Source organism: Ochotona princeps, chromosome 21 (genome assembly GCF_030435755.1).
Source record: "Ochotona princeps isolate mOchPri1 chromosome 21, mOchPri1.hap1, whole genome shotgun sequence".
Classification (NCBI taxonomy): Eukaryota; Metazoa; Chordata; class Mammalia; order Lagomorpha; family Ochotonidae; genus Ochotona; species Ochotona princeps.
In genome coordinates this window covers 4,057,697-4,077,087 of record NC_080852.1, presented here as the reverse complement: position 1 = coordinate 4,077,087, position 19,391 = coordinate 4,057,697, and the positions used below count along the sequence as shown (strand labels likewise).

At 51.8% G+C, this 19,391-nt stretch overlaps 1 protein-coding gene across 3 annotated transcripts; it reads left to right on the top strand.

The window, feature by feature from the left end:
* Positions 1 to 3,862: 3,862 nt before the first annotated feature.
* On the top strand, positions 3,863 to 18,932 carry MPPE1 (metallophosphoesterase 1). 3 transcript variants are annotated; one of them, XM_058678430.1, is made up of 9 exons: positions 3,863 to 4,153; positions 7,392 to 7,500; positions 13,290 to 13,393; positions 14,081 to 14,155; positions 15,545 to 15,653; positions 15,801 to 15,866; positions 15,944 to 16,066; positions 17,388 to 17,528; positions 18,349 to 18,932. In XM_058678430.1, exons 1-9 carry the CDS (start codon positions 3,882 to 3,884, stop codon positions 18,529 to 18,531), a joined length of 1,182 nt encoding a protein of 393 aa, XP_058534413.1. In that variant the 5' UTR covers positions 3,863 to 3,881; the 3' UTR covers positions 18,532 to 18,932. The 3 variants fall into 3 exon arrangements, with proteins under 3 accessions (XP_058534413.1, XP_058534412.1, XP_058534414.1); XM_058678429.1 differs by having other exon boundaries at positions 15,798 to 15,866; XM_058678431.1 differs by having other exon boundaries at positions 3,864 to 3,990; positions 15,798 to 15,866.
* The last annotated feature ends 459 nt before the right edge of the window (positions 18,933 to 19,391 follow it).

Here is a 19,391-nt window from a genome sequence, read left to right as displayed (position 1 = left end):
CACAAAGTGGGTGGACACCCCAGTGACCTTAGCCATGCCCGGAAGGCAGCCAAGGCCAGTGATGGATTCGGATCAACATCTCTTACCTCTTTAGGGCTCAAGTGGTGTTTGCTGGTGTTTTCTTTCTTAGGTGGCCGAGTAAATCCAACACGGTGAAAGTTAAATTCTTCCTTTACTTGGTCATCTCTTGCAGACGCTGTGTGAATTACTCGGATCTTACCTAACTTCTTGAAACAGGTTTATGATTTCTGATCTTAAGGACTTTGTGCATTAATGGATGTGAAAGAGAACATGCTATCAGTGCAAAAGAAAGTCTGTGGAAATATTACTCCCACAGGCTCATTCGTGCCATACGCCCTTCACTGGCCTGTCCTCACTTGGCGAGCGGGTGGCGTGGCAGGGCAGCGCAGGGCGTCCAAAGGGGCAGCTGAGCCTCTGGGGCAGCGCAGGGCGTCCAAAGGGGCAGCTGAGCCTCTGGGGCAGCGCAGGGCGTCCAAAGGGGCAGCTGAGCCCCTGGGGCAGCGCGGCCCTGGGCAGCGCGGGGCCATCAGGGGCTCAGCTGCCCGCAGTGTCCTGGACAGGAGTCCGCTGGGGCGCCGACCGCCGCCCCTTCTCGGTCACCCCCAAACCCACGGGCTTTTCTGTGACCCCAGGGATGGCCCCTCAGCCCTCGCTGGCTCTCGGAAGCGCTCCTTCCTGCGCCCTCCGGTCTCCAGCCCAGGGCCGAGCCTCGGGGTTCCGCGGGCTGGAGCACTCGGCGCGTCTGGACCTTTCTTGGGGTCCACCGCGGAGGTACTCCTGCGCCGGCGCTGGGGCGCGCGCCATCCATCCGGGACTCGTGCACCCTGCCGGAACGGAACGTGAGCGCCATCCGGGACTGGTGCGCCCTGCGGAAACGTGAGCGCCATCCGGGATTCGTGCGCCCTGCCGGAACCTGGGCACCGCGCTCGGGTTGCCAGGGGCGACCGTGACGCGCTCGGGCGGGCAGGGGAAGCCGGAAGCTGGCGGTGCTCGGCGGGAAGGCGCGGCGGAGAGCGGGCGGGGAGGCGCGGCCGGGCGAGCTGTGCGCCCCGGGAGCCGCGCGGAGAGCCTTGGGGAGGCCTGACCTGGCTCGGCGCTGCTGGGACGCTTGCCGAACCCCGGGACGGCAAGGTTCGCGTGTCCGCCGTGGGCCCCGCGTGACGTCGTCAGTGTCCGAAGGTTAGCGCTGCAGAATGGAGGTGCTTCTTCTTGGGGTGCGGTGGGGGAGGAGAACGCTGCGGCGTCGGGGAAATGAGTTGTTGACTTGTAAAATCTCAGCTGCCCTAAGGCCTGTGGAGGAAATGCTCAGAGCCTCACTTCCTGCTCGTAGCGTGAAAAATGATCTGTGTTATCCTTTTAAAATACCCCTCCATGTACGATGAAAAATGTCACATGCGTATTGACGAAGTCGGTATAGGTGAAATAGTAGTTTGTTATGGTAGTTTTGGGGGGACATTTATATATTTAAGGTTAGCTCTGAAGTTTGAAATCAGCGGGTGGACTGTTTTGCCTGATTTGGGGTTGCAGCTGGGTCTCCCACGTGTGGAACAGCATAGGACCGTGTTGTGTATCGCAGGCTGCTACTGCCAGTTTATGGAAAATGAAGAGTTTATTTTGGCACAAATAACTTGGAATCCCTGCATGCAAGATGAGTGTGTAACATGCATGTTATGAAAAGTTATACATAGGTTAAGACACTTTTGCACCCAATAGAAGAAGTCTGTTAATTCCATTGCTATACATCTGAAAATGTCCTCGTTTAAGTATTTTTTTTTCAAGATTTATTTTATTTTTATTTATTTTTTTAAAAAGATTTATTCATTTTACTACAGCCAGTTATACACAGAGGAGGAGAGACAGAGAGGAAGATCTTCCGTACGATGATTCACTCCCCAAGTGAGCCGCAACGGGCCTATGCGCGCCAATCCGAAGCCGGGAACCTGGAACCTCTTCCGGGTCTCCCACACAGGTGCAGGGTCCCAATGCTTTGGGCCGTCCTCGACTGCTTTCCCAGGCCACAAGCAGGGAGCTGGATGGGAAGCAGGGCTGCTGGGATTAGAACCGGCGACCATATGGGATCCTGGCGTGTTCAAGGCGAGGACTTTAGCCACCTAGGCCACGCCGCTGGGCCCAGCCTCCCTGCTTCTTCACAGCATCCCGGGTCCACTTGTTGGGGCCAGTCTTGGCTTGGACCACTCTCCTGTCCACTTCTTGTTAGAGCCACTTCCGCTCTCAAAGGTATCCCCACGATTCCGGTTATTGTGGCATTGTGGCCTGATCTTAGAGAAGTGAGGTATGATGAAAGTCTCAGCTAAGAAACTAAAGTCTTTGGACTGGCACTGTGGCGTAGTGGGTAAAGCTGCCTGCTGCAGTGCTGACATCTCATACGGACACAGGTTTGAGATCGGACTGCTCTGCTTCCAATCCAGCTCTCTGCAAATGTTCCTGGGAGAGCAGTGGAGATGGCCCACATGTGAAACCCAGTCTCACTGGAGTTAGGTGGAATCTCAATGTGGTTTTTATTTCTGTTTCCCTGATAGCTAGGGAGCCTGAGCATCTTTTTATATATTTGTTAGCCTTTTGAATGTGTTCTTTTGAAAAATGTCAGTTTATTTCCTTCATCCGTTTGCTCACAGGGATGTTTGTTTTGCTGTCATTGAGTTTCCGAAGCTCTTTGTAAATCCTGGGTGTTATTTCCTGTTGGTTTCTTGGAGTGCAAAGATTTTTCTCCAATTCTGGTTGTTTCTTCAACTTGTTGCTCGTTTCCCTTGCTGTACAGAAGCTTCTCTGTTTGATATAGTCCCATTTGTTTATTTGGGCCTGTTTGTTTTGCTTTGGGTAAAGTTTTTCACATTGGCGTCAGGTGGCTCTGTCGGCTCCTGACCTGAATGCTGTGTGAAATGAATTCCTTGAGTCTTCAGCGCACGCTGTCTGTGAGGGTTTATGTTTATTTGGGGGAGTGGGGTGGGTGGGTAGGAGAGAGGCGAGGGAAGGAGGAAGAAAAAAAGCTGTGAAGACACCCAGGACCACGGATCTTTATGGTCTTATGAACCTCTTGATTTTTTTTTTTAATAAGTGAGATATAAATTTTAATTGCTTGATGTCTCATTTGAAAGGCAGAGAGACGGGACTAGGGGCATCCTGTCTGCTGGTTCGTTCCCAACCTGCCTGCAGCATCTGGGCCTGACCTGTCTGAGGTCAGGAATCTGAAGCTCCATCTTAGTGTCCCACGTGGGTAACAGGGACCTGAACACTTGAGCTGTCACCTGTAGTCTTCCAGAGAGCACAGTAGCAGGAGGCTGGAATTGAATCCAGGGACTGTGAAACGGGTGCAGGTGTCCCAAGCAGCACCCTGACCACTGTGCCCAATACCCGCCCCAACCTGTGCATGTTTGAAGTCGTACAGGGAACGGTGGTAAATCCTCCTGGGAGTCTAGGGTCTTACCTACTGTTTGCCACATGTCCCCCTGCTCCACTCCCAACCAACCACACACCCTTCCTTCTGCGATGATTTGTAGGATGTCAGAGAGCTGGGTCGTTTCTGTGTGTTCATTCCCTAGTGCACAAACTTCTGAGGGGTGAGCTAATTCCCTTACTGGTCATTTGGGGGCATCATCCTTGCCAAGGCACCAGATGGCCTTACGTGGAATGCAGGCGGGAGTCTGTAGCTCTTCAGTTCTTCCTAGCGGGAGGCAGCGATAGCAGAATTCTTGAGGAACACAACCCAGTTCTTTGCCTTTTCCCCGTAGACGCAGCCAAGACCCGGAGACTATGTCCACCCTTGGAGTGCCCCGGCTTTCCGTGTTGAGTACCTTGTGGACCTGACTATTGGTGACTGACATCCCTCCAGGAAGAGTAACATGGCCATGATCAGATGGGTACTCCGAAGGCTCACTTTCCATCTGCTCAAGAGGAGAAATTCATTGCCGCTGAAACTCGCAGCCATTGTCTTGGCAGGGCTCTTCTTCTGTGAATTTCTGATCTATTACTTAGTGATCTGCCGGTGTCACTGGCCTGAGATGAAAACACCAGCCCGTGGTCACGGAGGAGATCCTGTGCTGAGGGCCATGTTTCTGGCTGACACCCACTTGCTCGGGGAAGTGACTGGCCACTGGCTGGACAAACTGCGAAGGTAAGAGGTTGCTCAGGAATTCTGAAATTCTTCATGCAGCAGGCAGGGCCCTCTGCCCGCTGGACAGGTTTAAAGATTTTGGGTCACTTTGTTTCTTTCTTATCAAGTAAGGACATTTGGGGCCTGGTATGGTGGCCCCGAGGCCTAATCCTTGCCTTGCATGTGCTGGGATCCCATATGGGCACCGGTTCATATCCTGGCTGCTCCACTTCTCATCCAGGTCCCTGTTTGGGGCCAGGGAAAGCAGTTGAAGATAGTGGAAAGCCTTGGGACCCTGCACCCGTGGGGGAGACCAGGAAGAAGCTTCAGGCTCCTGGCTTCGGATCAGCTCAGCTCCAGCCATTGTGGCCACTTGGGGAGTGAACCAGTGGATGGAAGATCTTTCTGTCTCTTCTCCCTCCCTGTGTACATTTCCTTTCCTTTCCAATAAAAAGAAATAAGTGGGGTTTTTTTTTTTTTTTTTGAAAGTAACAACATTTGGGTCATTTGACTGTTCCTGGAATGGTTGACTGAGTGGCTGCCATGCATTGGGCCCTGTAATGTGGGAGTCAGTTTTGGGGCCCCCTGTTAGCTTCTGTGCCCCCCCCCCCAAGGAAGTGGGATGCCACCTCCTTGTTTGTAAATCGATGAGCACAACAGACCCGCAGCCATGTGAAGGAACTACCCTCGTGATGCCAGGCTGGGACAAGACACAGAGCTGGGACAGTGGGCCCCTCGCCCCGCCTATGCTGGGGTGTAATTTTGGGCATCTTGGCCTCCCCTGGGCAGCAGGAGGAGATGGGCAGCTGGTGACTATCTCCCTGGGGAGGGATCAGGCCCTGACTCCAACCTGTCCTAGCGTATTCTGTTTTTCTACAGGTTTTTTTTTTGAACATTCCTCCTTGCCTTCTCTCCTTTCTTCCCTGCATTTTCTCTCCCTATGTCCTTTTGTCTCCATCTGATTCATCGAGAGAAATGTTCCTGCTGCTGGCTTACTCCCCAGATGGCCTCACTAGCCTGGTCTGCACTAGGGTTGACATCAGGGACTTCATCCCTGTCTGCCATGTGACAAGAACCCACTTGGGCTTTTGCTACCTTCCCAAGCACAATAGCAGGAAGGTGGATGGGAAGCAGAGTAGCTAGGGCTCTCACTGGTGCTCCTGTGTGGAAGCCAGCATCCCCACAGTGCTGCCCCTCCTCCCCCATTCCTATATCCTAGAGGTCATGGCCAGGAGTGTGTAATAATAAGCAGAGAGCATCAAGGGGCCTTCGGTTGACCTCGGTGGGAGCTGGTTACAGGGATGGCAGGGGGGGCTGGGAAGCATTGACGGTGTTGGACACCCACTGACCGCTAGTGCTTTCCGGCCCACTTGCTAGTACTATTGTATTTAATCTCATAACTGTATTATAGAAAGAATTTTTCTGCATTCTCATGACTAACAAAGAACCTCTTCCAATTGCATGTACCACTTCTGAGATCAGTGTGTGTGTGGCAGACTTCAGAAAGCTCATGGGATATGGAATGGCTCATGTAACTTTATTTTGGTGCAAAAAAAAACGTGTTTGGGGCCCGGCGGCGTGGCCTAGCGGCTGAAGTCCTCGCCTTGAAAGCCCCGGGATCCCATATGGGCGCCGGTTCTAATCCCGGCAGCTCCACTTCCCATCCAGCTCCCTGCTTGTGGCCTGGGAAGGCAGTCGAGGACGGCCCAATGCATTGGGACACTGCACCCGCGTGGGAGACCCGGAACAGGTTCCTGGTTCCCGGCTTCGGATCGGCGCGCATCGGCCCGTTGCGGCTCACTTGGGGAGTGAAACATCGTACGGAAGATCTTCCTCTCTGTCTCTCCTCCTCTGTGCATATCTGGCTGTAATAAAATGAATAAAATCTTTAAAAAAAAAAAAACGTGTTTGACATGCACTCATAGTTTTTTTCATATTTTTTTCACATTTTTCCATGATCTTTTTTTTAAAGATTTATTTATTTTCATTACAAAGTCAGATATACAGAGAGGAGGAGAAACAGAAAGGAAGATCTTCCATCCGATGATTCACTCCCCAAGTGAGCGCAATGGTCGGTGCGCGCCGATCTGAAGCGGGGAACCTGGAACCTCTTCTGGGTCTCCCACGCGGGTGCAGGGTCCCAAGGCTTTGGGCTGTCCTCAGCTGCTTTCCTGGAACCTCTTCCGGGTCTCCCACGCGGGTGAAGGGTCCCAAGGCTTTGGGCTGTCCTCAGCTGCTTTCCCAGGCCACAAGCAGGGAGCTGGATGGGAAGTGGAGCTGCCGGGATTAGAACCGGCGCCCATATGGGATCCCGGGGCATTCGAGGCGAGGACTTTAGCCACTTGGCCACGCCGCCGGGCCCTCCATGATCTTTTTGAAGACCTGTCTTATAGGTATAATCCACAGGATTGGCTGTTTTGATGTTCACTAGTCTGTTTCTCTCGCTGCCTCCCCCTGCCTGGAGCAGGAGGTGACGTTGGAGTCCTTTGGGGGAGTGAGATGTAAGCTGGATGCTGTTCGTTTCCTGAGAGGGGCACAAACCCAGGCCCTTGCAGGTGTCTGGAAGCTACACTGAGGACTCTCAGCTCCCTGGAGCTCTCTTGCAGAGTGATGACTGTAGGTGGCTAGAGGGGGGAAGGCAATGTGGGAGGTCCAATTGTTGACATCTCATGGTGCAATTTGGCCTTTGAAGGGCCTGGAAGTGTGGTGGGGCAGCTTGATTTTCCTTTGGTGCTTTAATTTCCCCCATTTATTCAAGTATAGGCTTCTGGGTCTTTCCAAGCAGCAGGTATGGGAGCAAGAGTGACTGTGGGCCTGGCGCAGTAGCCTAGTGGCTAAAGTCCTCACCTTGCATGTGCTGGGATCCCACATGGGCACCAGTTCATATCCCGGCTGCTCCACTTCCATTCCAGATCCCTGCTTGTGGCCTGCGAAAACAGTTGAAGATAGCGGAAAGCCTTGGGACCCTGCACCCATGGGGGAGACCTGGAAGAAGCTCCAGGCTCCTGGCTCCTAGTTTCAGATCAGCTCAGCTCCAGCCATTGTGGCCACTTGGGGAGTGAACCAGTGGATGGAAGATCTTCCTCTCTGTCTCTCCTGCTCTCTGTAATTCTGACTTCCCAACAAAAATGAATCTTTTTTTTGGTCTGTTTTAAAGAGTAGATTTGTGAAAGAAGAGAATGGGACCAATTAGTTTACTTCTTAAGTGGCCCCCACTCAAGGAGCTGACTGGCCCTGCCCCTGTCCCCCTGCTCCCTAGGGAATGGCAAATGGAGAGAGCCTTCCAGACGGCTCTGTGGCTGCTGCAGCCGGAAGTGATCTTCATTCTGGGGGACATCTTTGATGAAGGGAAGTGGAGCACACCCCAGGTAGGACTCTGCCCTCCCCGGTTTGCCAGTCTGGCCTTGAGCCATCTGCTCAGACTGCCGCAGAGTCCACGGATCAGAGCTGGCTTGACTGGAAGTTTCGCTTGACTCTGTGGTTAACAAGGGATAGCCTGTCTGGTAGGTACTTGGGATTTGTGTCTAATGGCATAGAAGACTGACTGCTGTTTTATTCGTTTATGTAGGAATTGTGTGGGTCAGCCGGGCAGCAGTTGGTTGGATGCACCTGCCTGTGAACCTCTTGCGAAAGGGAAAAGCAGATGAGGCCGGGCCTCTTGCACCTGCCACCAGGATGATAGAATGCGTGTGGAAGTGGACATTCACTCTCCCCGCTACGTGAGGAGACCAGTGCTCCCTGAGTCACTTGTTCTTCTCTGAGAGTGACGTAAGCCAGATTAAACGCTGTTCTTGGGCTCGCTGCCAGCAGGCCCTGCTCACTCTCTTCTTGGAAAGGAGCTCTTCTTGCTGCTCAGTTAAACGCGCCCCATCACTCGAGGTTTCTGGATGGGGTTTGATTTGAGGGACGTTTACTTTGATTGGCATCTCTCAGGACAGTTCAAAAGCTATAGAAAGGAAGTTCTTTTTTTTTTTTTTTTAGATTTATTTTATTTTTATTACAAAGTCAGATATACTGAGAGGAGGAGAGACAGAGAGGAAGTGGAGCTGCCGGGATTAGAACCAGCAGCCATATGGGATCAAGGCGAGGACCTTAGCCACTAGGCCACGCTGCCAAGCCCAGAAAGGAAGTTCTTGTCCAGCTAGAAAGCTACTGTTAGACAGAGTTGCAATGTTTTTATCCTAGGGCTGACTTTAAATATAAGATCATGGCAACGCTGTATTTAAAAAGCAACTGGCTTTTCTTTAAGTGAACCTATCCCTTAATTCCCATTTTCCATGAGCTTTTAAGGTTTTATTTTGTGTATTTTTCTTCATTTTTTTAAATTAAAAAATTCTTTTGGCTCTAAAATTGGACTCAGTGCATGATTTTTCTTTTTTTCTTTTTTTTTTAAGGATTTGTTTATTGTATTACAAAGTCAGATATACAGAGAGGAGGAGAGACAGAGAGGAAGATCCTCCGTCCGATGATTCACTCCCCAAGTGAGCTGCAACGGGCCAGTGCGCGCCGATCCGATGCCAGGAACCTGGAACCTCCCCCAGGTCTCCCATGCGGGTGCAGGGTCCCAAAGCTTTGGGCCGTCCCCGACTGCCTTTCCAGGCCACAAGCAGGGAGCTGGATGGGAAGTGGAGTTGCCGGGATTAGAACCGGCGCCCATATGGGATCCCGGGGCGCCCAAGGCGAGGACTTAAGCTGCTAAGCCACGCTGCTGGGCCCTTGATTTTTCTTAACATGTGTTTTCTATGAGGATTTTTGAAAACCCCTTCTCTGTGTGTGTGTGTATATATATATATATATATATATAAAATCTTTTTTAGAAAGATGTTGTATTTTAATTTTCTTTGTAATGTTGGTTACATAGTTGAGAGGAATGCAGGCACATGTGAGCCTCTGGTTGGGACGGGGAGGGTCAGGGATGGAAGAAGGGAGGTTTTTTTTTTCTTTCCCGTGTCCCCTCAGGGGAGGAGGGAGAGGGGGCTGCTCCTTACTGTTGAACTACATCAGTGTATGGATTGGGGGATTGTCATGTGATGACATCTTTAGAGACCCCACCTGGAGAAGAGTGTTCTCAGGGGATTCCTTCAGTGGTTTTTGATAGTTTTGAGAAGTTGTCAGTTTCACAGCTCCAGGGGTGAGGAAATAATTCCAAGGTTTATTGGCTGACCAGTTCCACCTTTGCGCAGCCACAGACCCACAAACCTGCTGCAAAGCTTGTCCAGGAGAATTGTTCGACCTGTTCTGCTTCCCATCCTCTGACAAGCCACTCGGCATCTCCTGTTGGTTGTCATGTCCCTCTTGCTCATCTGTACCTGCTGTCCATCACACAAGCAGCAGGGACTGAGGAGGTCCGCTCTTGAACATGTACTCCAGGTTGGACCACATCCTGTGATGTTCCCTGTGGTCAGGGTCCGAGTCCCACAGTCTAGTTGGGTAATCCCCCAAGAAACCTCACCTGGCGTGACCTCAGACTTTGCTGTGCTCCAGCCAGTGTAGGGTCAGGTTTGGCCCATCACCTGCACCAGCCAGTGCACATACTGGTGTATGCAGCTGCCTGCTTAGTTTCACTGCAGCCCAATATCTTACATGAAATGAGAGGTGCAGTGGCTCAGCCCAGCCAACCTACCACAGATGCGGTCCTCTTGTATACTAGTGGGTGCGGTGGACTGGTTAGGGCAACCCTTAGTAGTCACCAGGGCCGTTCCCAATGCTGCTTTCTGTCCTTATCCACCTCTGCTTTGGCCTCACCTGGCACAACCCACAACCCATCTGCCTGTTGTGCACACACCTGTGTGTGGCTTAGCTCAGCCTGACTGCCCCAGACTGGGCCATCACATTGCTGACAGGCACTGCTGCCTTGTCCTATCTGGCCCACCGCCAGCCTTGGTTCTTGTGCTCACAAGTGATAGGTACAGCCTAACAATGGAGTGCCCATAGTTCCTCTGCCAAGCTTGTTCCCAGTCCCTGATCTTAGGCCTGCCATGGGATATGGTGGTCAAGCCTAATATACCCAGTCCCGGCACTTGCCAGCTGGTGTTGTGCCTAGCCCAGCTGGCCTGCACCCATTCTGGCTCTCATGTGTGCAAGCAGGTACAGCAGCCTAGCTCAGCCTGATCTGCACCCAGACTAGCCTGTCCCCAGTCCTAGCTCTCAGGCTCACCAGTAGAAGCACCAGTCTGAGATGGCATGTTCCCAGTCTTGGCATTTGCCAGCAGGTGCTACAACTTGGCTCAGCCCAGCCTGCCCCCAGTTTCAGCTTTCACTGGTGGATGTATCAGCCTGGCCCACCCCCAGGCCTCATGTGAACTGGTGGGTGCTGTGGTCCAACCTGGCCTATCCTGTACCCAGTCCTGGCTCTCACTTGTGTCAGTATGTACTGTTGACTCACCGTACCTGGCCTGCCCCTAGACCTGGCTCACATGTATGCCAATGGGTGCAGTAACTCAGCCTGGTCTAGTCTGGTACCAGCCCCAGCTCTCAAGCTCACCAGCAGGAACTGTGCCTAGCAGGGGAGTTCTTCAGGTTCCCTAACAGGCCCTTCTTCAAGCAGTGGATCTTGTATGTGATATCAGGTGCTGATCTCTACTCTGACATAGTTGGCTCCCGGTCCTAGCTCTCAGCAGTGGTTTCAGTGGCCTAGCCTGACTGACCTGCACCAATTCCAGCTCTCATCCATGGGTACTACAGCCTAGCCCAGCCTGGTATTCCCCCAGAACTGGCTTTTACATGAACTGGCAGGTGCTGCTGCCTAGCCTGACCTGTCCCACACTCATTCTGGCTCTTGTGATTGCCTGTGGGTGCTGGAGCCCAGTCTGACTTGCCTGCGGGTCCAGCCCACATATATGCCAAGGATACTGTAGCCTTGCTCAGCCTATTCTGCCATAGCCTTGGCTAATGTTCACACAACCCAGGTGGGGAGTCTGCAGAGTTCCCCTACCAGGCCTGTTCCCACCCCTGGATCTTGTGTGTGCTGGCAGGTGCTTCAGCCCAGCCTGCCATGGCCCACTTACAGTCTCTCATTGGCAGGTATTGTAGTCTATCCCAGCTGTGCATGGCCCATACCCTGTCCTGGCTGTCATGTGTGCCAGCAGGTGCTAGCCTGTCCTGTTCTCAGATCTGGCCCACACAAATGTTGGTGAGTGCTGGAGACTTGTTTGGCCTGGCTTGCCCCCAGCCCAGCTCTTGTGATCCCCAACAGGGGGTTTCCCCAAGTTTCCCTACCAGGCCTACTCAAAGCCCTTGGTCTCACATGTGCCAGTATCGGCAGTGGCCCTACTTGACATGGTCTGCCCTCATTCCTGGCCCCTGTATGTGCTGGCAGGTGCTGCAGTCTGGCCTTGCCTGGCCTGCTCCCAACCACAGCTTCCATGAGGATCAGGTGGGTTCCTCTCAGCTGAATTCTGTGGTCCAGCCTGATGCTGCAGTTCCACAGAGTTATACCCACCATTCCCCTATAGAATCTGCCCTCAGATCTGGTTCTGTCATGTTTCAGTGGGTGTTGTGGTCCTGACATGGCCCACCTCCTGTTCTGACACTCGGAGGTGTGTACTGTGGTCTAACTTAGCCAAGCATGCTCCCTAGTTCCAGCTTTTTCAAGCACCAATGGGTGTGATTGGTGCCATTTAGCCCAGCCTAGGTCTCCTACATGGGCAGATGCCTTGGCCTGACCCATACATGCCCTCCGGTTTCCTCCCTTGAAACTACTGCATCTCAACTCCCTTGCCTACCTGCAAGTGCAGCGGCCCAGTCTGTGGAAGACCCCAGAAATCTGCTCTTTCCTGTCAAGTATGCCCTAGGCTACGTGCACTCCAATACATCCAGAGACTCTGGGGGCCAGGCTGCTCTGTCCTGGCCCAGAGTACCTGCCTTCCCCACTTACCTTTTAAAAAAAAAGAAGGAAAAGGAGAATAAGGCAGCCATGCTGGCATGCTGGTACAGTTAATACAGATTTGGCATTAACCAGGCCCAGAATGCCTGCTAGCTAGCTACTGGCTGCTTTTCTCCCAGCAGTGAAAAACTTGTCTAGGTTTTACAAGGCAACCTATACAGTTGCCTGTAGTTGGGGCAGTTTGTGTATTTGAGTTACAGAGGGAGGATAAACAGACACAGGCAGGAAGTGGAGGGGGGAGAGAAGGAGAGAGAGATTGAGAGAGTCTTTCAAATGATTGTCATGGTCAGACCACTGCCAGGCTGAAGCCTGGAGCTTGGAACGCCATCTGGGTCTCCTGTGTGGGTGGCAGAAGCTCAAGCATTTGGCTCATCATCTTCTGCCTTCCCGGACACAGCAGAGAGCTGCAGTCAGACGTGGAGCAGCTCACCCGAGCTGGCACTCGTATGGGCAGTGCCAGTCCCAGCAGCTACCTTTAATGTATAGTTGGATATAGCTGGTTGCTCTTGCAAGCTAAGGGTGACACTTTATGAGTTTCTAAGTTTGTGATTTTGGTTTTGTTATTCTAACTTTAAGTATTATTTAAATGGGACCTTTATGAATGAGTCATATTTTCCTAGGTTGTGCTAAAATTTTGAGGATGAATTTGATCTACTATCCAGAACAGAGGTCTTCTGCCATGCAGGGAGATTATCCAATTGATATTTTTAGGCTAAAACAATGATGCTAACACAACTCTGAAGCTGTAATGGTTAAAACAGATATCAGAAGAACTGTGAGATATTTATTGTATTTCGTATAATGAATGCTTTTTCTCTTACCTCGTATTAGTTCTCATCCCTGCCGATGGACACACAGGGGGATGCTGAAGGATGCAACCAAGCTTGCATCCTTGGCTTCGTTCAGACACACGGGGCGTTTTCTAAGGGCCTGCTATGTCTGATCCAGTTCCTAACCTGGGGTCCACGTGTCCTCTTCAGGGGACCCTGCAATGATAGGGACATGGACCAGACGTGTTGAGGGACTGCCAGTTAACGTTTTAAGATGGGGGAAGGTACTGTTGAGTTACATTTGGCATCAAATGAAATCATGTAAAGTGTTAACTGTAGTCTTAGAAAAGTAAGAACTGCATAGAAATTCAAAGTCTGCATTAGCTTCAGGAGCATCTGGTTTGGACCTCTGAATCAACCTCTGAAATCAAAAGAGAGGTCATGTTTGCTGGTCACAGAAGAGTGTGTCCAGGCTCTCAGCAGTGACCCTGTTCCCTCCCAGGCCTGGGCACATGATGTGGAGCGGTTTCATAAAATGTTCCGACACCCAAGTCATGTGCAGCTGAAGGTCGTGGCCGGCAACCATGACATTGGCTTCCACTACTGGTAAGTGCACTGTTTCCTGAGAGTCTCCTTAGCCAGTATGCTCAACCTGTTAAGGGTGATGGCCTGGTTTGTTCTGGATGGGGGAAATCTGTTATCTTTAAAAGGACATGTAAGCAACTCAGGGATTTTTTAATATTGGCACATGGTATGCATAGTCAACAAATTCCTTTTGGGCAAATGGTTTTTTGGTGAAAAAGAATTTGTCGAAAGGCAAAATGATGGCGAGAGTGCTACCTGTGTATATACTCTAGAGAGATTATCTTCCATTTGCCTGTCAGTCCCTGGCAACAGCCAGGTCTGGATCAAAGGCAGGAGCTAGGAACCCTGTCCTGGGCTCACAGATGCTTTAGCAGGAAGCTGAATCGAAGTGGAGCAGCTGGGACTCAACTGACCCTCAGCCGGCTCTCACCAAGCAGTGGCTTGATGTGCTATGGTGAACACTAACCCCTCAAGGTCCAATTGTTTTTACCCTGCCATGCCACTGAGGGCCCTGCAGTCCCTGGGGGAGTCAAGGAACTTGCTTCTGACCTCCAGCAGGATAGTGGAGCTGTAGCAGTGCAAGCTGCAGCTGACAGGGTGGCATTGTGGCCCTCAGATCTGGGTGCTCCCTTCTCTTGTGGTGGCCAGAGACTCTGAAGTTCTAAGACTGATTGATCTGCAAGATGTTTCTTTTCCCAACTAATACAGGATGAACAGATACAAAGTAAGACGATTTGAGAGAGATTTGAACTGTGAGAAGCTGTTTTCTTGGAAAGGAATTAAGTGAGTATTCCTTGTGAGATTCTGTGATCATGTTTGACCTTCAGTTCGAGAGCGTGACAGGTGTACCTACTTTGAATTACATCCTCTGTGGCCTGGCTCAGCATCTGCTGCTCCTCAGGCTGCACTTGCTGACAGTCCTGTGAGAGTGGATAAAGGGGAAGCCTTAAAGCGCCCTGCTTTTCCTTCTGAGCTCGAGAGCCTGTGGTAGTGAACACTCCTGCCTGCCCTGTGCCTTGTTCTTATTTCTGCACTGGCTGTGGGGTAGGGACACACTTTGTAAAACAAAGTTTTTCTTTTTTTTTTTTTTTACACTTGATTGAAGTGCCCTCGTTTTGCTTTATAAAGGTGTTTCCATAGTGATAGTGCCCTGATATAGGTGGCATTGTGTGTAGGGTGTTCCTGAGGCTCTGTGGCACCCCATCCCGTCAGCCTTGCATTAGGCCAGAGCCTCCTTATCCTTGGTCTGACTGGGGGTTCCCCTTCACTGAGGCCACTATGGTGGCCGTCTCTGGAGTCTGACTGGGCTGGACTGTGTGCATATCCTGTTTGCACTGGTGGGGTGCCAGGGATGAGATGGAATGCAGGAGAGAAAATTTGAGTTAGTCATCTCCTTCCCCCTGAGTCATCTCCCAGGTGCGGCTCTGGGGCCAGCTGACACACCATCTGGAAGACACCAGGATGGATGCCTTTGCCTGCCTCAGCCTGCAGGGCGGAGTCCCCGACTGGCAGAACTGTTTGCCGAGTGATAACAGACAATAACAGAACAGAGTGTGTCAGACTCCAGGGGCACTGACCGTATTCAGATCCCTTGCTCAGCTCCTTGGCTTTGAAACTGCTGAAATCTCAGGCAGTGTTTCTTGCCAGGCGCCCCTCCTGGGTTCAAGGACAGAAAGGCATCTTAGTGTGAGCCAATGAGAGACCCAGCCAAGGTAAAGGGGCTGCAGAAGACACCTGTCACTTGGTGGTGTCACTACACAGCAGCAGGCTCCTGTGCGTGCACCTGCTGGTTCATTTCATCAAGTCCCCGCTTTGCCCAGCTGCGATGCGTAGGCGCTTCAGACAAGGCACAGCGAGCTCAGAATCTACCTTAGGGGACACGTGGTCTGGTCAGATGCTGAGCCAAGGGGCAGCCCAGCCTCAGAGCTGCTGTCACGGGTCTTCTCCCAGGTTTAAGGTTCAAAATCCTTTTCCATGCCTTAGCCTGCTTCTGTTTCATTAATAGTGACTCACAGAACACAACCTTAGTCTAGCTGGGATTTCAGAGTGTTCTGGACTCCTGTCTTCATGCCGAGCACCCCGAGTCCTCTTTGCGTGGGTGCAAGGGAGAGAAGGCAGCGGCCCATGCGGTGAGCACAGGGCCCACCTTCTGCCTCCTTCCATCTGCTGCAGTTTCGTGATGGTCAACAGTGTGGCCCTGGAAGGGGATGGCTGCAGCATCTGCTCTGAGGCCGAGGAGGAACTGACGGAGATTTCCCGCCAACTGAATTGCTCCCGACAGGTAAGCGGCCACCTGTAGCCACAGCAGCCTCCTGCTCCGTGGATTCTTACCAGCTTGTGCTGTTGGTCACCCAGCCCCCCGGCTTCCCTTCCCAGTGCGTGGTGTGTGTCAGGTATGCTGCATTAAGGGCTGACTTCCCAACAGCAGGGACTTGGTGCCAGCCAGTGTGGAGTGGAGGAGCTGCTCCCTGCGTCTGCCCCCATCCTCCTGCAGGTGAGCCAGGGGGCGGGGCCTGGGGAGCAGCTGCAAGCCCAAGGTACCCCCCTGACTGCTCTTACAATCCCTGACAGCATTACCCACTGTATCGGAAAAGTGATGCTAACTGTTCCGGGGAAGACGCGGCCCCCCCAGAGGAGAAGAGCATTCCGTTCAAGGAGAAGTACGATGTGCTTTCTCAGGAGGCGTCCCAGAAGGTTTGTCCGTGCTGTGACCACCTGTCCAGGGGGGGCCCACACCTGTCCTTTTTGCTTCACGGGCAGCGTGGGTGGGCGTGGTGTACCCTGTACCATCGATGGCAGGTTTTTGATTTTTATTTCTTTGAGAGCTAGTTTCCATCTGCTGTGTCCTTCCCCAGTGCCCACAGTGGTCGCTTCCCTGGCCAGGACCAAGCTGGGAACCAGAAACTTGATCCCTGTCTCCCACCTGGGTGGAGGGACCCCAATCACTACAGCCATGACTCTGCTCCCCTGGGTCTGCCGTAACAGGAAGCTGCAGTCGGACTGGCACAGATCCTGCAGTGTGGGCATCTTAATTCAGAAAGGTCAGGTGGCTGCCCAGACAGCACACACACAAACACGCATGCGCGGCTCTACAGCTTTCAGTGGAGGTTGGGGGGAAGGTCTGGACAGTAAGTTAGATTTCCATTTCATCCCTTTGTTTCTTTTCTACCCCAGTGGACCTACTTCCCAATTCCCAGTCTAATATTCTCCACGGTGTATCACACTCAGAGCTTTCTTATCAACTTCAAATGTGTTTGGAGACATGGATGACTTACATTTTTAAAGACTTAGCTAAACTTAGTGCACCTTCTTAAATATACGTATTCCTGTGATCTATGAGGATATATCAAAAAACTCATGAAAAAATAGGATTAATTGTAAGTTTATTCTGGTGCAAAAAAAAAAAAGTTGGAATCGATGCGTAGGAGGGTCTTCAAAGATTCTAGATTTTTTTTTAACACCAAAATAAACTGGAGGGAGAGCCCTCCCATCTCCTGGCTCACTCCCCAAATGCCTACAATGGCTGTGCTGAAGCTGGGGGCAAGGAATTCAATGCAGGTTCCCCTCTGGGTGGCAGGGACGGAAGACCAAGCTGTCACCGCTGCCTTCCAGGGGCAGGAAGCTAGAGTCCAGGAGCAGGAGCCCGATGGTGGAATGTCACCTCAAGACCACATCCTTCCCCCCATGAACTTATAATTCCATTTGCTACTGACTGCCTGAAGTCCCTTCATAGATAGATTCCTTTATATATGCTAGAATGGAAACTTGTTGCTGGAGCATACTTACAAAAGGAATGAAATGTTTGGAATAGGTGGGGAAGACCCACCTGTGAGAGGAGGAAGCTACCTGTGAGTTAGCATGAAGATCTGTGCTCACCAAGAAGGCAGCCCTACCTAGCAGGCTGCATTTGATTTTTGTGACGGAAGTGCCAGCTAGGGGACCATGTCCTGCAGTGGCAAGGGTGGTCCATGGGGTCCAGGCACTCATGGCTGCCTCCTGTCTCCTGGCTGTACAGCTGCTGTGGTGGCTCCAGCCACGCCTGGTCCTGAGCGGCCACACGCACAGTGCCTGCGAGGTGCTGCACCCGGGAGGCACCCCCGAGATCAGCGTCCCGTCTTTCAGTTGGAGGAACAGAAACAACCCCAGTTTCATCATGGTAACGTGAACGTGAATGTTTTTATTTGTTGGAAAGCCTTCCTAAGAATTGAACTCGACACAGTACTCCGCTATTAAGTTACTACGTTCAGTAAAAATATACAAAAGCCATACATTACATTTCATCCCTTACACGCTCCCCACCCCCTCCCTGGAGAGATGAACAGCACACAGATCCTAGGGTGGGGTGGGGTGGGGTGGGGTGGTCTCATCCCTCGAGGAGGGTGCGTGTGTGTTTCATATCCTAAGGAAATGGAATCACTTACGCATTAACTAATCTCTGAAGTTTCCAGAAATGCCCAGTGGCCCTGGTAGACAATGCCGGCACTGCAGTATTTGCACATGGGTTCAAGACATTACTTCATTACACCACTCCTTGATACGTCAGCTCCTTTCTTGGGTCATGTTGCCAATTGCTCCATGAAAAGGAGGGGGAAACCCTAGTGGTTTTGAGATTCAGAGTAAATGAGTTGTCATCTCCTCCGCCCACCAAGTCATGCCACACTTCAGAGGTGTCCCGGGCACGTGCACGTCTAAGGTTGGCATGTTTCCTCGATTCTCGGTCTGCACAGTGCCCTCGGCATCTCTGCCAGGCGTGCCCCCACCGCACCCCTACCCTCCTGTGCCCAGGGCTGCTTTACACGGTGAGGTCAGTGCCCCAGACTTGATCCCCAGGCACCCATGGCCCGGACTTCCTTCTTTTGCTCACCGTGTGCTGACTGGTGCAGGCTCAAGGCCTTGACACCTCTCGTCTCTGCTCTGTCCCAGCTAGATCTGTGGCGCTCTAGCTGTGGTAGAACCTTCTGTCATTTCTCTTCCAGGGCAGCATCACAGCCGCGGATTTTGCCCTCGCCAAGTGCTACCTGCCATTTGAGGATACGGTCCTGGCCATCTACTGCGGAGCAGCCGGCCTCCTTGTGCTCCTCGTCTTGATCCACTTTGAGCTTTTAGCCGCACCTCTTCTTTTCGGTGGGCACCTGTTCAGAATGCACACGACATGGTGACAGGGAGGAGGCAATCCCTGCATCTGGTCATTTGCGTTCAAGCCAAAGGAAGCCAACTTCCTCGAGAGCTCACGTTAAGTCGAGTGGACAGTGAACATCCCGCATGGGCCTTCTTGGCTCATGCTGTGGAAATCCCAGATCACTGACGCGAGTGGCTGTAGAATAAACGGTTGTACTAGTCTCATGCTAGCAAAGTGAAACATGTACTCTACCACAAATCCGCTTCCTGTTTTGTTTTTTTATCAAAGTTGCTTTTGTACAGTTTGTAGATGCTACTGACACTTATCACTCGCATGCACAAGATAGTCACACAGTCCTTGCTTCCCCGGGAGCGCCCAGACGGCACACGTGAGGCTCATGTGCAGCCATCTCCCAGGCATGGTCCTCACCTGCTGCAGACGGGAAGCAGAACGCTTGGAAGCATCGCGCGCTGTGCAGCGACATCTTGTCTTCACAGACTTGTCTGCCGATGCAAGTGGGATTCTTAAGAGAAGCCCGGCTTTCTCTCCAGGAGGCTGCTTGTTGTGTCTGCATGGAATGCCTCTCAGCGAATGCAAGACAGTTGCAACATGGAGAGGAACATGGGTCTTTCCTTTTCATTTCCCCCCACCCCAGGCTGGTTCTCCTCCTTCTCCTTTTTGTTTTTTTTTTTTTTAAAAAAAAACTCAATCTTTTAAATGGGATGGCTAGAGAATTAACTAATTTTGCATAACGACAGTGGGTAACTTTTTTATGTGGAGATGCAGCTCGGGTTGCTTTGAAAGTATAGGGAGATGGAAGACATCATGAGACAGCGCATGTGTGGTACGGATTGCTTAAAAAGTTATCTTTTTGTGGAAAAAGTGGTGTTTAAGTCTGAA

What these genes read in the sequence shown, in the direction of transcription:
- MPPE1 (XM_058678429.1), top strand. Translation starts at nt 3,882, where the DNA reads ATGGCCATGATCAGATGGGTACTCCGAAGGCTCACTTTCCATCTGCTC. An exon ending in GGAAGTGGAGCACACCCCAG is followed by an intron (nt 7,501 to 13,289) that starts GTAGGACTCTGC and finishes GTTCCCTCCCAG; the next exon opens with GCCTGGGCACATGATGTGGA. An exon ending in AACTGAATTGCTCCCGACAG is followed by an intron (nt 15,654 to 15,797) that starts GTAAGCGGCCAC and finishes ACTTCCCAACAG; the next exon opens with CAGGGACTTGGTGCCAGCCA.